The sequence below is a fragment of the Oncorhynchus mykiss genome, chromosome 11, assembly GCF_013265735.2.
Source record: "Oncorhynchus mykiss isolate Arlee chromosome 11, USDA_OmykA_1.1, whole genome shotgun sequence".
In the NCBI taxonomy this organism is placed as follows: Eukaryota; Metazoa; Chordata; class Actinopteri; order Salmoniformes; family Salmonidae; genus Oncorhynchus; species Oncorhynchus mykiss.
In genome coordinates this window covers 84,284,993-84,299,749 of record NC_048575.1, presented here as the reverse complement: position 1 = coordinate 84,299,749, position 14,757 = coordinate 84,284,993, and the positions used below count along the sequence as shown (strand labels likewise).

The 14,757-nt window shown below is 49.3% G+C and overlaps 1 protein-coding gene across 4 annotated transcripts in view; it reads left to right on the top strand.

The window, feature by feature from the left end:
* adamts3 (ADAM metallopeptidase with thrombospondin type 1 motif, 3) overlaps positions 1 to 14,757 on the top strand; it is a 190,860-nt gene that overhangs the window by 126,403 nt on the left and 49,700 nt on the right. For all 4 annotated transcript variants that reach the window (XM_036936581.1, XM_036936583.1, XM_036936580.1 and 1 more), the window contains 3 exons: positions 341 to 516; positions 9,146 to 9,279; positions 10,023 to 10,146. In XM_036936581.1, the coding sequence (XP_036792476.1) occupies positions 341 to 516; positions 9,146 to 9,279; positions 10,023 to 10,146 (434 nt within the window). The remainder of the gene's footprint in view (positions 1 to 340; positions 517 to 9,145; positions 9,280 to 10,022; positions 10,147 to 14,757) is intronic.

Sequence of the window (14,757 nt, the reverse complement as noted above, 5' to 3'; positions counted from 1 at the left end):
CACATAAGACATGGCAATACAATTGGATTTGATTTAACCTGGCAAAATGTGTTGAATTGCAGGAAAATAGCTTTAAAACTTCAAAATGTTCTCTCGGCCCATGGCAAAAAGTGTAGAAGCGGTGTGAACAGTTTGGGGTCGGCACGGGCCGTGCGGTGGGTTTTTTGTTGATAAATGACAATATCCATCCGGACCTTTTACCACACACACACAGGACATTTGTGTGACTGAACTTTCTCAAATAGTATTTGAGTACCCCTGCACTCCCAGATAGTAGATATGTTTGTGTAATTTAGAAAATGTATAATGTTGATAGTGTATGTTTCTCCCCTCTCCTCAGCCCCTCTAACGGCGGTGGGGACTGTCCCGGGGTGAATTATGAGTACCAGCTGTGTAACACAGAGGACTGCCCCAAACACTTTGAGGACTTCAGGGCCCAGCAGTGCCAGCTACGCAACTCCCACTTTGAGTTCCAGAACACCAAACACCACTGGCTGCCCTATGAGCACCCTGACTGTGAGTAGTGTATTCACTGTTAGAAAAAAGCATTGCAAAAGGGTTCTTCAGCTATCCCTATAGGAGAACACTTTTTGGTTCCAGGTAGAATTTTTTTTTTTTTGCCAGCCATGGAGCACCACTGTGCCTCAACGTGCCCTATTAGCCTGCCATGGAGCACCACTGTGCCTCAACGTGCCCTATTAGCCAGCTACGGAGCACCACTGTTCCTCAACGTGCCCTATTAACCAGCCATGGAGCACCACTGTGCCTCGACATGCTCTATTAGCCAGTGATGAAGCACCACTGTTCATCAACGTGCCCTATTAGCCAGCGATGGAGCACCACTGTACCTCAACGTGCCCTATTTGCCAGCCATGGAGCACCACTGTACCTCAACGTGCCCTATTTGCTAGCGATGGAGCACCACTGTGCCTTAACGTGCCCTATTAGCCAGTCATGGAGCACCACTGTACCTCAACGTGCCCTATTTGCCAGCCATGGAGCACTACTGTACCTCAACGTGCCGTATTAGCTAGCCATGGAACACCATTATTGCGCAATGTGCCCTATTAGCTAGCCACGGAGCACCACTGTGCCCTATTAGCCAGCCACGGAGCACCACTGTGCCTCAACGTGCCCTATTAGCCAGCCACGGAGCACCACTGTGCCCTATTAACCAGCCACAGAGCACCACTGTGCCTCAACGCGCCCTATTAGCCAGCCACGGAGCACCACTGTGCCTCAACGTGCCCTATTAGCCAGCCACGGAGCACCATTGTGCCTCAACATGCCCTATTAGCCAGCCACGGAGCACCACTGTGCCTCAACGGGCCCTATTAGTCTGCCATGGATCAGCACTGTGCCTCAACGTGCCCTATTAGCCAGCCATGGAGAACCACTGTGCTTCAACGTGCCCTATTAGCCAGCCATGGAGAACCACTGTGCTTCAACATGCCCTATTAGCCAGTGATGGAGCACCACTGTGTCTCAAAATAACCTATTTGCTAGCGATGGAGCACCACTGTGCCTCAACGTGCCCTATTAGCCAGCCACGAGCACCACTGTGCCTCAACGTGCCCTATTTGCCAGCCATGGAGCACCACTGTACCTCAACGTGCCCTATTAGCTTGCCATGGAACACCATTATTCCTCAACGTGCCCTATTAGCCAGCCACGGAGTACCACTGTGCCTCAACGGGCCCTATTAGCCAGCCAAGGAGCACCACTGGTCCTCAACGTGCCCTATTAGCCAGCCACGGAGTACCACTGTGCCTCAACGTCCCCTATTAGCCAGCCACGGAGCACCAATGTGCCTCAACGTGCCCTATTAGCTAGCCACGGAGCACCAGTATTCCTCAATGGGCTCTATTAGTCAGCCACGGAGCACCACTGTGCCTCAACGTGCCCTATTAGCCAGCCACGGTGCACCACTGTGCCTCAACGTGCCCTATTAGCCAGCCACGGAGCACCCACTGTGCCCTATTAGCCAGCCACGGAGCACCACTGTGCCTCAACGCGCCCTATTAGCCAGCCACGGAGCACCACTGTGCCTCAACGTGCCCTATTAGCCAGCCAAGGAGCACCAATGTGCCTCAACGTGCCCTATTAGCTAGCCACGGAGCACCAGTATTCCTCAATGGGCTCTATTAGCCAGCCACTGAGTACCACTGTGCCTCAACGTGCCCTATTAGCCAGCCACGGTGCACCACTGTGCCTCAACGTGCCCTATTAGCCAACCACAGAGCACCACTGTGCCTTATTAGCCAGCCACGGAGCACCACTGTGCCTCAACATGCCCTATTAGCCAGCCACGGAGCACCACTGTGCCCTATTAGCCAGCCACGGAGCACCACTGTGCCTCAACGCGCCCTATTAGCCAGCCACGGAGCACCACTGTGCCTCAACGTGCCCTATTTGCCAGCCACAGAGCACCACTGTGCCTCAACGTGCCCTATTAGCCAGCCACAGAGCACCACTGTGCATCAACGGGCCCTATTAGTCTGCAATGGATCACCACTGTGCCTCAACGTGCCCTATTAGTCTGCCATGGAGCACCACTGTTCCTCAACGTGCCCTATTAGCCAGCTACGGAGCACCACTGTTCCTCAACGTGCCCTATTAACCAGCGATGGAGCACCACTTTGCCTCAACGTGCCCTATTAGCCAGCCACGGAGCACCACTGGGCCTCAACGTGCCCTACTAGCCAGCCACGAGCACCACTGTGCCTCAACATGCCTTATTAGCCAACCTTGGAGCACCACTGTGCCTCAACGTGCCCTATTAGCCAGCGATGGAGAACCACTGTGCCTCAACGTGACCAATTAGCCAGCCATGGAGCACCACTGTGCCTCAACGTGCCCTATTAGCCAGTGATGGAGCACCACTGTGCCTCAACGTGCCCTATTAGCCAGTGATGGAGCACCACTGTGCCTCAACGTGCCCTATTAGCCAGCCACGGAGCACCACTGTGCCTCAACGTGCCCTACTAGCCAGCCACGATCACCACTGTGCCTCAACGTGCCCTATTAGTCTGCCATGGAGCACCACTGTGCCTCAACGTGCCCTATTAGCCAGCTACGGAGCACCACTGTTCCTCAACGTGCCCTATTAACCAGCGATGGAGCACCACTTTGCCTCAACGTGCCCTATTAGCCAGCCACGGAGCACCACTGGTTCTCAACGTGCCCTACTAGCCAGCCACGAGCACCACTGTGCCTCAACGTGCCCTATTAGCCAACCTTGGAGCACCACTGTGCCTCAACGTGCCCTATTAGCCAGCGATGGAGCACCACTGTGCCTTAACGTGCCCTATTAGCCAGCGATGGAGCACCACTGTGCCTCAACGTGCCCTATTAGCCAGCCATGGAGCACCACTGTGCTTCAACGTGCCCTATTAGCCAGTGATGGAGCACCACTGTGTCTCAACATGCCCTATTAGCTAGCGATGGAGCACCACTGTGCCTCAACGTGCCCTATTAGCCAGTCATGGAGCACCACTGTACCTCAACGTGACCTATTAGCCAGCCATGGAGCACCGCTGTGCCTCAACGTGCCCTATTAGTCTGCCATAGAGCAACACTTTGCCTCAACGGGCCCTATTAGTCTGCCATGGAGCACCGCTGTGCCTCAACGTGCCCTATTAGTCTGCCATGGAGCACCACTGTGCCTCAACGGGCCCTATTAGTCTGCCATGGAGCACCGCTGTGCCTCAACGTGCCCTATTAGTCTGCCATGGAACAACACTGTGCCTCAACGTGCCCTATTAGCCAACTACGGAGCACCACTGTTCCTTAACGTGCCCTATTAACCAACGATGGAGCACCACTGTGCTTCAACTTGCCCTATTAGCCAGTGATGGAGCACCACTGTGTCTCAACATGCCCTATTAGCTAGCGATGGAGCACCACTGTGCCTCAACGTGCCCTATTAGCCAGTCATGGAGCACCACTGTACCTCAACGTGCCCTATTTGCAAGCCATGGAGCACCACGGTACCTCAACGTGCCCTATTAGCTAGCCATGGAACACCATTATTCCTCAACGTGCCCTATTAGCCAGCCACGGAGCAGCAATGTGCCTCAACGTGCCCTATTAGCCAGCCAGGGAGCACCACTGTGCCTCAACGTGCCCTATTAGCCAGCGATGGAGCACCACTGTGCCCTATTAGCCAGCCACGGAGCACCACTGTGCCTCAACGCACCCTATTAGCCAGCCACGGAGCACCACTGTGCCTCAACGTGCCCTATTAGCCAGCCACGGAGCACCACTATGCCTCAACGTGCCCTATTAGCCAGCCACGGAGCACCACTGTGCATCAACGGGCCCTATTAGTCTGCCATGGATCACCACTGTGCCTCAACGTGCCCTATTAGCCAGCTACGGAGCACCACTGTTCCTCAACGTGCCCTATTAACCAGCGATGGAGCACCACTTTGCCTCAACGTGCCCTATTAGCCAGCCACGGAGCACCACTGGTTCTCAACGTGCCCTACTAGCCAGCCACGAGCACCACTGTGCCTCAACGTGCCCTATTAGCCAACCTTGGAGCACCACTGTGCCTCAACGTGCCCTATTAGCCAGCGATGGAGCACCACTGTGCCTTAACGTGCCCTATTAGCCAGCGATGGAGCACCACTGTGCCTCAACGTGCCCTATTAGCCAGTGATGGAGCACCACTGTACCTCAACGGGCCCTATTTGCCAGCCATGGAGCACCACTGTGCCTCAACGTGCCGTATTAGCTAGCCAAGGAACACCATTATTCCTCAACGTGCCCTATTAGCCAGGCACGGAGCACGACTGTGCCTCAACGTGCCCTATTAGCCAGCCACGGAGCAGCACTGTGCCTCAATGTGCCCTGTTAGCCAGCCAGGGAGCACCACTGTGCCTCAGCGGGCCCTATTAGTCTGTCATGGAGCACCGCTGTGCCTCAACGTGCCCTATTAGTCTGCCATGGAGCACCGCTGTGTCTCAACGTGCCCTATTAGTCTGCCATGGAGCAACACTGTGCCTCAACGTGCCCTATTAGCCAGCCACGGAGCACCACTGGGCCTCAACGTGCCCTACTAGCCTGCCATGGAGCACCGCTGTGTCTCAACGTGCCCTATTAGTCTGCCATGGAGCAACACTGTGCCTCAACGTGCCCTATTAGCCAGCTACGGAGCACCACTGTTCCTTAACGTGCCCTATTAACCAGCATTGGAGCACCACTTTGCCTCAACATGCCCTATTAGCCAGCGATGGAGCACCACTGTGCCTCAACGTGCCCTATTAGCCAGTGATGGAGCACCACTGTGCCTCAACGTGCCCTATTTTCCAGTGATGGAGCACCACTGTGCCTCAACGTGCCCTATTAGCCAGTCATGGAGCACCACTTTACCTCAACGTGCCCTCTTTGCCAGCCATGGAGCACCACTGTGCCTCAACGTGCCCTATTAGCTAGCCAAGGAACACCATTATTCCTCAACGTGCCCTATTAGCCAGCCACGGAGCACCACTGTGCCTCAACGGGCCCTATTAGCCAGTAATGGAGCACCACTGTGCCTCAACGTGCCCTATTAGCAAGTGATGGAGCACCACTGTGCCTCAACGTGCCCTATTAGCCAGTCATGGAGCACCACTGTACCTCAACGTGCCCTATTAGCCAGCTACGGAGCACCACTGTTCCTTAACGTGCCCTATTAACCAGCGATGGAGCACCACGTTGCCTCAACGTGCCCTATCAGCCAGCCACGGAGCACCACTGGGCCTCAACGTGCCCTACTAGCCAGCCACAAGCACCACTGTGCCTCAACATGCCCTATTAGCCAACCTTGGAGCACCACTGTGCCTCAACATGCCCTATTAGCCAGCGATGGAGCACCACTGTGCCTCAACGTGCCCTATTAGCCAGTAATGGAGCACCACTGTGCCTCAACGTGCCCTATTAGCCAGTCATGGAGCATCACTGTACCTCAACGTGCCCTATTTGCCAGCCATGGAGCACCACTGTGCCTCAACATGCCCTATTAGCTAGCCATGGAACATCATTATTCCTCAACGTGCCCTATTAGCCAGCCACGGAGCAGCACTGTGCCTCAACGTGCCCTGTTAGCCAGCCAGGGAGCACCACTGTGCCTCAACGGGCCCTATTAGTCTGTCATGGAGCACCGCTGTGCCTCAACGTGCCCTATTAGTCTGCCATGGAGCACCGCTGTGTCTCAACGTGCCCTATTAGTCTGCCATGGAGCAACACTGTGCCTCAACGTGCCCTATTAGCCAGCCACGGAGCACCACTGGGCCTCAACGTGCCCTACTAGCCAGCCACAAGCACCACTGTGCCTCAACATGCCCTATTAGCCAGCGATGGAGCACCACTGTGCCTCAACGTGCCCTATTAGCCAGTGATGGAGCATCACTGTGCCTCAACGTGCCCTATTTTCCAGTGATGGAGCACCACTGTGCCTCAACGTGCCCTATTACCCAGTCATGGAGCACCACTTTACCTCAACGAGCCCTATTTGCCAGCCATGGAGCACCACTGTGCCTCAACGTGCCCTATTAGCTAGCCAAGGAACACCATTATTCCTCAACGTGCCCTATTAGCCAGCCACGGAGCACCACTGTGCCTCAACGGGCCCTATTAGCCAGTAATGGAGCACCACTGTGCCTCAACGTGCCCTATTAGCCAGTGATGGAGCACCACTGTGCCTCAACGTGCCCTATTAGCCAGTCATGGAGCACCACTGTACCTCAACGTGCCCTATTAGCCAGCTACGGAGCACCACTGTTCCTTAACGTGCCCTATTAACCAGCGATGGAGCACCACGTTGCCTCAACGTGCCCTATCAGCCAGCCACGGAGCACCACTGGGCCTCAACGTGCCCTACTAGCCAGCCACAAGCACCACTGTGCCTCAACATGCCCTATTAGCCAACCTTGGAGCACCACTGTGCCTCAACATGCCCTATTAGCCAGCGATGGAGCACCACTGTGCCTCAACGTGCCCTATTAGCCAGTAATGGAGCACCACTGTGCCTCAACGTGCCCTATTAGCCAGTCATGGAGCATCACTGTACCTCAACGTGCCCTATTTGCCAGCCATGGAGCACCACTGTGCCTCAACGTGCCCTATTAGCTAGCCATGGAACATCATTATTCCTCAACGTGCCCTATTAGCCAGCCACGGAGCACCACTGTGCCTCAACGGGCCCTATTAGCCAGCCACGGAGCACCACTGTACCTCAACGTGCCCTATTAGCCAGCCACAGAGCACCACTGTGCCCTATTAGCCAGCCACGGAGCACCACTGTGCCTCAATGTGCCCTATTAGCTAGCCACGGAGCACCAGTATTCCTCAACGTGCCCTATTAGCCAGCCACGGAGCACCACTGTGTCTCAACGTGCCCTATTAGCCAGCCACGGAGCACCACTGTGCCTCAACGCGCCCTATTAGCCAGCCACGGAGCACCACTGTGCCTCAACGTGCCCTATTAGCCAGTCATGGAGCACCACTGTGCATCAACGTGCCCTATTAGCCAGCCACGGAGCACCACTGTACCCTATTAGCCAGCCACGGAGCACCACTGTGCCTCAACGTGCCCTATTAGCCAGCCACGGAGCACCACTGTGCCTCAACGTGCCCTATTAGCCAGCCACGGAGCACCACTGTGCCTCAACGGGCCCTATTAGTCTGCCATGGAGCACCACTGTGCCTCCACGTGCCCTATTAGTCTGCCATGGAGCACCACTGTGCCTCAACGTGCCCTATTAGTCAGCTACGGAGCACCACTGTTCCTCAACGTGCCCTATTAACCAGTGATGGAGCACCACTTTGCCTCAACGTGCCCTATTAGCCAGCCACGGAGCACCACTGGGCCTCAACGTGACCTACTAGCCAGCCACTAGCACCACTGTGCCTCAACATGCCCTATTAGCCAACCTTGGAGCACCACTGTGCCTCAACGTGCCCTATTAGCCAGCGATGGAGAACCACTGTGCCTCAACGTGACCAATTAGCCAGCCATGGAGCACCACTGTGCCTCAACGTGCCCTATTAGCCAGTGATGGAGCACCACTGTGTCTCAACATGCCCTATTAGCTAGCGATGGAACACCACTGTGCCTCAACGTGCCCTATTAGCCAGTCATGGAGCACCATTATTCCTCAACGTGCCCTATTAGCCAGCCACGGAGCACCACTGTGCTTCAACGTGCCCTATTAGCCAACCTTGGAGCACCACTGTGCCTCAACGTGCCCTATTAGCCAGCGATGGAGCACCACTGTGCCTCAACGTGCCCTATTAGCCAGTCACGGAGCACCACTGTGCCTCAACGTGCCCTATTAGCCAGTGATGGAGCACCACTGTGTCTCAACATGCCCTATTAGCTAGCGATGAAGCACCACTGTGCCTCAACGTGCCCTATTAGCCAGTCATGGAGCACCATTATTCCTCAACGTGCCCTATTAGCCAGCCACGGAGCACCACTGTGCTTCAACTTGCCCTATTAGCCAACCTTGGAGCACCACTGTGCCTCAACGTGCCCTATTAGCCAGCGATGGAGCACCACTGTGCCTCAACGTGCCATATTAGCTAGCCACGGAGCACCACTGTGCCTCAACGTGCCCAATTAGCCAGTCACGGAGCACCACTTTGTCTCAACATGCTTTTTATTTTGTTTAATTTGTACTTAACCTTTATTTAACTTGATTTAGATTGCATCAAATCCAATTTGATTGGTTACATACACATATTTAGCAGATGTTATGACGGGTGTATTGAAATGCTTGTGTTCCTAGCTCCAAAAGTGGAGTAGTATCTAACTATTCACAACAATACACACATCTAAACGTAAAATAATAGAATTAAGAAATGTAGCAATGTCGGAGTGGCATTGACTAAAATACAGTAGAATAGTATACAGTATATACATATGAGATGATTAAAATGGCTAGTAATTCTATGTCTATGTAAATATGGCAGCAGCCTCAAAGGGGCATTGTTGAGTAACCGGGTTGCAGCCGGCTAGTAATGGCTGTTTAACAGTCTGATAGCCTTGAGATAAAAGCTGTTTTTATTTTTTTTTAAAGCCCGACAGGATGCTCTCAATAGTGCATCTGTAAAAGTTTATGAGAGTTTTAGTTGCCAAGTCAGCTGTACTGTGTTTCAGCCAATAAGAGGTGCCACCTGTACTGCCAGTCGAAGGAGACTGCTGACGTGGCGTACATGAAGCAGCTGGTGCATGATGGGACACGCTGCTCCTACAAAGACCCCTACAGCATTTGTGTCAGAGGAGAGTGTGTGGTGAGTAACCTAACTCTAACCTAATGTTACCTAACCTAATCTTAACCTAACCTAACTATATCAGGGGAGAATGTTAGGTGAGTAACCTAGCCTTAACCTAACCCAAACCTAACCCTACAGCATCTGTCAGGGGAGTGCCTTGAGTTGACTACCACTCTGTGATACTATTATTAGTATTATTATTTTTAATTTAACCTTTATTTAACTAGGCAAGTCAGTTAAGAACAAATTCTTATTTACAATGACGGCCTACCTCGGCCAAACCCGGAACGACACCGGGCCAGTTGTGCGCCACCCTATGGGACTCCCAATCATGGCCGGATGTGATGCAGCCTGGATTTGAATCAGGGACTGCAGTGACACCTCTTGCACTGAGATGCAGTGCCTTAAACCGCTGCGCCCCTCTGGAGCCCCCCAAAGATATTGTGTTAGGGGAGAGTGTGGTGATATTCTGGACAAACATTGACAGTGAATGTTCTGAAATATGAATGCTCAAGAAGGTTACAGGTAAAAGGTAGCAGAGTATCAGATTAATGTTGAAGATAAAATCATGTATTTGAAGTGAAAGAACCAGCTTAATGTCTCTCCTTCAGAATTAGTCTGCATCTTTACTAAATGTCATGTTTTGCCACTAGCAATTAAAGGGTTTAAACTACAGCTTCAAGCTTGTTACAAATATCACTCCTGATTTCCCAAAAACAGACTTGACGGGTCTTGCTTTTCTGTGTGGTTCTGTCTTCCAGAAAGTTGGCTGCGACAAAGAGATTGGTTCCAACAAGGTGGAGGATAAGTGTGGAGTGTGTGGTGGGGACAATTCTCACTGTCGTACCATCAAGGGAACCTTCACCCGCACCCCCAAGAAAGCTGGTAGGGGACACATAACACTGCAACACACATCCACATCAGTCCATCACCTAGCAACAGTCCTCTCACTGTGTCCATCACCAAGCAACTGTCTTCTCACGGTGTCCATCACCTAGCAACAGTCATTTCACTGTGTCCATTACCTAGCAACAGTCCTCTCACTGTGTCAACATTGTGTTTCATATCAAAATGTAATTGTATTTGTCGCATGCGCCGAATACAACAGGTGTAGATCTTACCGTGAAATGCTTACTTAATAGCCCTTTCCCAACAATGTCGAGTTTTTTAAAAGTAAGGAAGAAAAAAATGTGCTAAATAAACTGAAGGAAAAATAGTAACACAACACAATAAAATAACAACAAGGCTATATACGGGGGGTACCTATATATAGCTGATGATGGTATTGATGGTGGTGTTGGTTATGATGATATTGATGAAAGTGATGGTGGTGATGATGGTATGGATGATTGTGATGTTGATAGTGATGATGGTATTGTTGATAGTGATGATGGTGATATTGATAGTGATGATGGTGATGATGATAGTGATGATGGTATTGATGATAGTGATGATGGTATTGATGATAGTGATGATGGTATTGATGATAGTGATGATGGTATGGATGATAGTGATGATGGTATGGATGATAGTGATGATGGTATTGATGATAGTGATGATGGTATGGATGATAGTGATGATGGTATGGATGATAGTGATGATGGTATGGATGATGGAGGTGATGTTGATAGTGATGATGGTATTGTTGATAGTGATGATGGTGATGTTGATAGTGATGATGGTGATGTTGATAGTGATGATGGTGATGTTGATAGTGATGATGGTGATGTTGATAGTGATGATGGTATGGTTGATAGTGATGATGGTATGGATGATGGAGGTGATGTTGATAGTGATGATGGTATGGATGATAGTGATGATGGTATTGATGATAGTGATGATGGTATTGATGATAGTGATGATGGTATTGATGATAGTGATGATGGTATGGATGATAGTGATGATGGTATGGATGATGGAGGTGATGTTGATAGTGATGATGGTATGGATGATAGTGATGATGGTATTGATGATAGTGATGATGGTATTGATGATAGTGATGATGGTATGGATGATAGTGATGATGGTATGGATGATAGTGATGATGGTATGGATGATGGAGGTGATGTTGATAGTGATGATGGTATTGATGATGGTATGGATGATAGTGATGATGGTATGGATGATGGAGGTGATGTTGATAGTGATGATGGTATGGATGATAGTGATGATGGTATGGATGATGGAGGTGATGTTGATAGTGATGATGGTATTGATGATGGTATGGATGATAGTGATGATGGTATGGATGATGGAGGTGATGTTGATAGTGATGATGGTATGGATGATAGTGATGATGGTATGGATGATAGTGATGATGGTATGGATGATAGTGATGATGGTATGGATGATAGTGATGATGGTATTGCTGATAGTGATGATGGTTTGCTGATAGTGATGATGGTTTGCTGATAGTGATGATGGTTTGCTGATAGTGATGATAGTATTGATGATAGTGATGATGGTATTGATGATAGTGATGATGGTATTGATGATGGTATTGATGATGGTATTGATGATGGTATTGATGATAGTGATGATGGTATTGATGATAGTGATGATGGTATTGATGATAGTGATGATGGTATTGATGATAGTGATGATGGTATTGATGATAGTGATGATGGTATTGATGATAGTGATGATGGTATTGATGATAGTGATGATGGTATGGATGATAGTGATGATGGTATGGATGATAGTGATGATGGTATGGATGATGGAGGTGATGTTGATAGTGATGATGGTATTGATGATGGTATGGATGATAGTGATGATGGTATGGATGATGGAGGTGATGTTGATAGTGATGATGGTATGGATGATAGTGATGATGGTATGGATGATGGAGGTGATGTTGATAGTGATGATGGTATTGATGATGGTATGGATGATAGTGATGATGGTATGGATGATAGTGATGATGGTATGGATGATAGTGATGATGGTATGGATGATAGTGATGATGGAATTGCTGATAGTGATGATGGTTTGCTGATAGTGATGATGGTTTGCTGATAGTGATGATGGTTTGCTGATAGTGATGATAGTATTGATGATAGTGATGATGGTATTGATGATAGTGATGATGGTATTGATGATGGTATTGATGATGGTATTGATGATAGTGATGATGGTATGGATGATAGTGATGATGGTATTGATGATAGTGATGATGGTATGGATGATGGAGGTGATGTTGATAGTGATGGTGGTATGGATGACGGAGGTGATGTTGATAGGGATGATGGTATTGATGAAGGTATTGATGATAGTGATGGTATTGATGGTGATGCTGGTGAGACATACTGCAGGGCTTTGCTTCAACACTTCACTAACACATCAAGTTCCTGATGAACTGCTGGTTAGTAGAATGAGGTTTGTTAGAGCAGGGCAGGAACAAAACCCTGCATGAGTGTTGCCCCTCCCCCCCTTCCTGCTCTTTGTTAACCCTTTCCTCTAACTGTCTGTTGTCACTAAACCCCTCAGCTTTCTTTCTGTCTGTTGTCACTAAACCCCTCACCTTTCTTTCCTCTGTCTGTTGTCACTAAACCCCTCACCTTTCTTTCCTCTGTCTGTTGTCGCTAAACACCTCACCTTTCTTTCCTCTCTGTTGTCGCTAAACCCCTCACCTTTCTTTCCTCTGTCTGTTGTCGCTAAACCCCTCAGCTTTCTTTCCTCTGTCTGTTGTCACTAAACCCCTCAGCTTTCTTTCTACTGTCTGTTGTCACTAAACCCCTCACCTTTCTTTCCTCTGTCTGTTGTCGCTAAACCCCTCAACTTTCTTTCCTCTGTCTGTTGTTACTAAACCATTCAACGTTCTTTCCTCTGTCTGTTGTTACTAAACCATTCAACGTTCTTTCCTCTGTCTGTTGTTACTAAACTATTCAACGTTCTTTCCTCTGTCTGTTGTTACTAAACCATTCAACGTTCTTTCCTCTGTCTGTTGTCACTAAACCATTCAACGTTCTTTCCTCTGTCTGTTGTCACTAAACCATTCAACGTTCTTTCCTGTCTGTTGTCACTAAACCATTCAACGTTCTTTCCTCTGTCTGTTGTTACTAAACCATTCAACGTTCTTTCCTCTGTCTGTTGTTACTAAACCATTCAACGTTCTTTCCTCTATCTGTTGTCACTAAACCCCTCACCTTTCTTTCCTCTGTCTGTTGTCACTAAACCCCTCACCTTTTTTTCTTCTCTCTGTTGTCACTAAACCCCTCACCTTTCTTTCCTCTGTCTGTCTGTTGTCACTAAACCACTCACCTTTTTTAACAGGAAAAAAGTTAAGCAAGAGATGCCAAAAAGATATCCCTTTCTTGGAAGACACAACCTGCAAGTATCCAGTGTTCCAGACCTTACTGTTCTCAACTCCTTAGTCCCCTAGCCCCTATACCCTAGTCCCCTACTCCCTAGTCCCCTACTCCCTAGTCCCCTAGCCCCTATACCCTAGTCCCCTACTCCCTAGTCCCCTAGCCCCTATACCCTAGTCCCCTATCCCCCACACCATAGTCCCCTACTCCCTAGTCCCCTAGCCCCCTACTCCCTAGTCCCCTAGCCCCCTACTCCCTAGTTACCTAGCCCCTACTCCCTAGTCCCCTAGCCCCTACTCCCTAGTCCCCTAGCCCCTACTCCATACTAGTCCCCTAATTTATACCTTACCTACGAACGCAAGGCAATAACTCAAGTAGCTACCCAAAACGGTGATCCTTCATACTTACATCAAGTTTAGAATTGCAAATCTGTGCATGTCTGTGTATGTCACATACTAAAGCATATAAAATACCCAGGATCACCAATTTGGGTAGCTAATTTTATTAATCAGGCTTTACAGATAGCTTAGAAACTTTCAACACCACTGAATTATGACAAAACTACTGCTTTTCACACAGTAGAATTGATACAGATATAGGATCTTAATTTGAGCCAGTTTGCTACTGCAATAAAATAATCCTGCAGCAACAGGAAATGTGAACTATTATGTGGATTATAATTAATTTACATTTTTGCAGGGGTGATACATTTTTTTTATACATTTTTCTTAAGAGAAAATCAAGTCTGAAATTTCAAAGTGGAAATCAGAAATTTCAGAAGGCTTTTTAAAGCTCAAATACACTACATGTTTTAAATGTCCTGCTTTGCATGAACGTTCTCCTGCAACAGTTTGATCAAATTTAGATCCCACATCTGTATGTTGTCCTGTTTCTGTGCCATAGCTCATCGTGAGACAGGTCTGCCAACCATAAAGGGAATATTGGCCACTCCCAGGCGTCTGATTGATGACAGATTTAATCTCTGTAATGTAGAGCAGACACACATACTGCCCTTTTTACATCAGCAGATGTCACAAAGTACTATACAGAAACCCAGCAAGCAATACAGATGTAGAAGCACGGTGGATAGGAAAAACTCCTTAGAAAGGCAGGAACCTAGGAAGAAGGGTAAAATAATGTGTGTGAGAGAGAGGGGAATGGAGAGAGAGAGAGGGAGAGAGAGGGG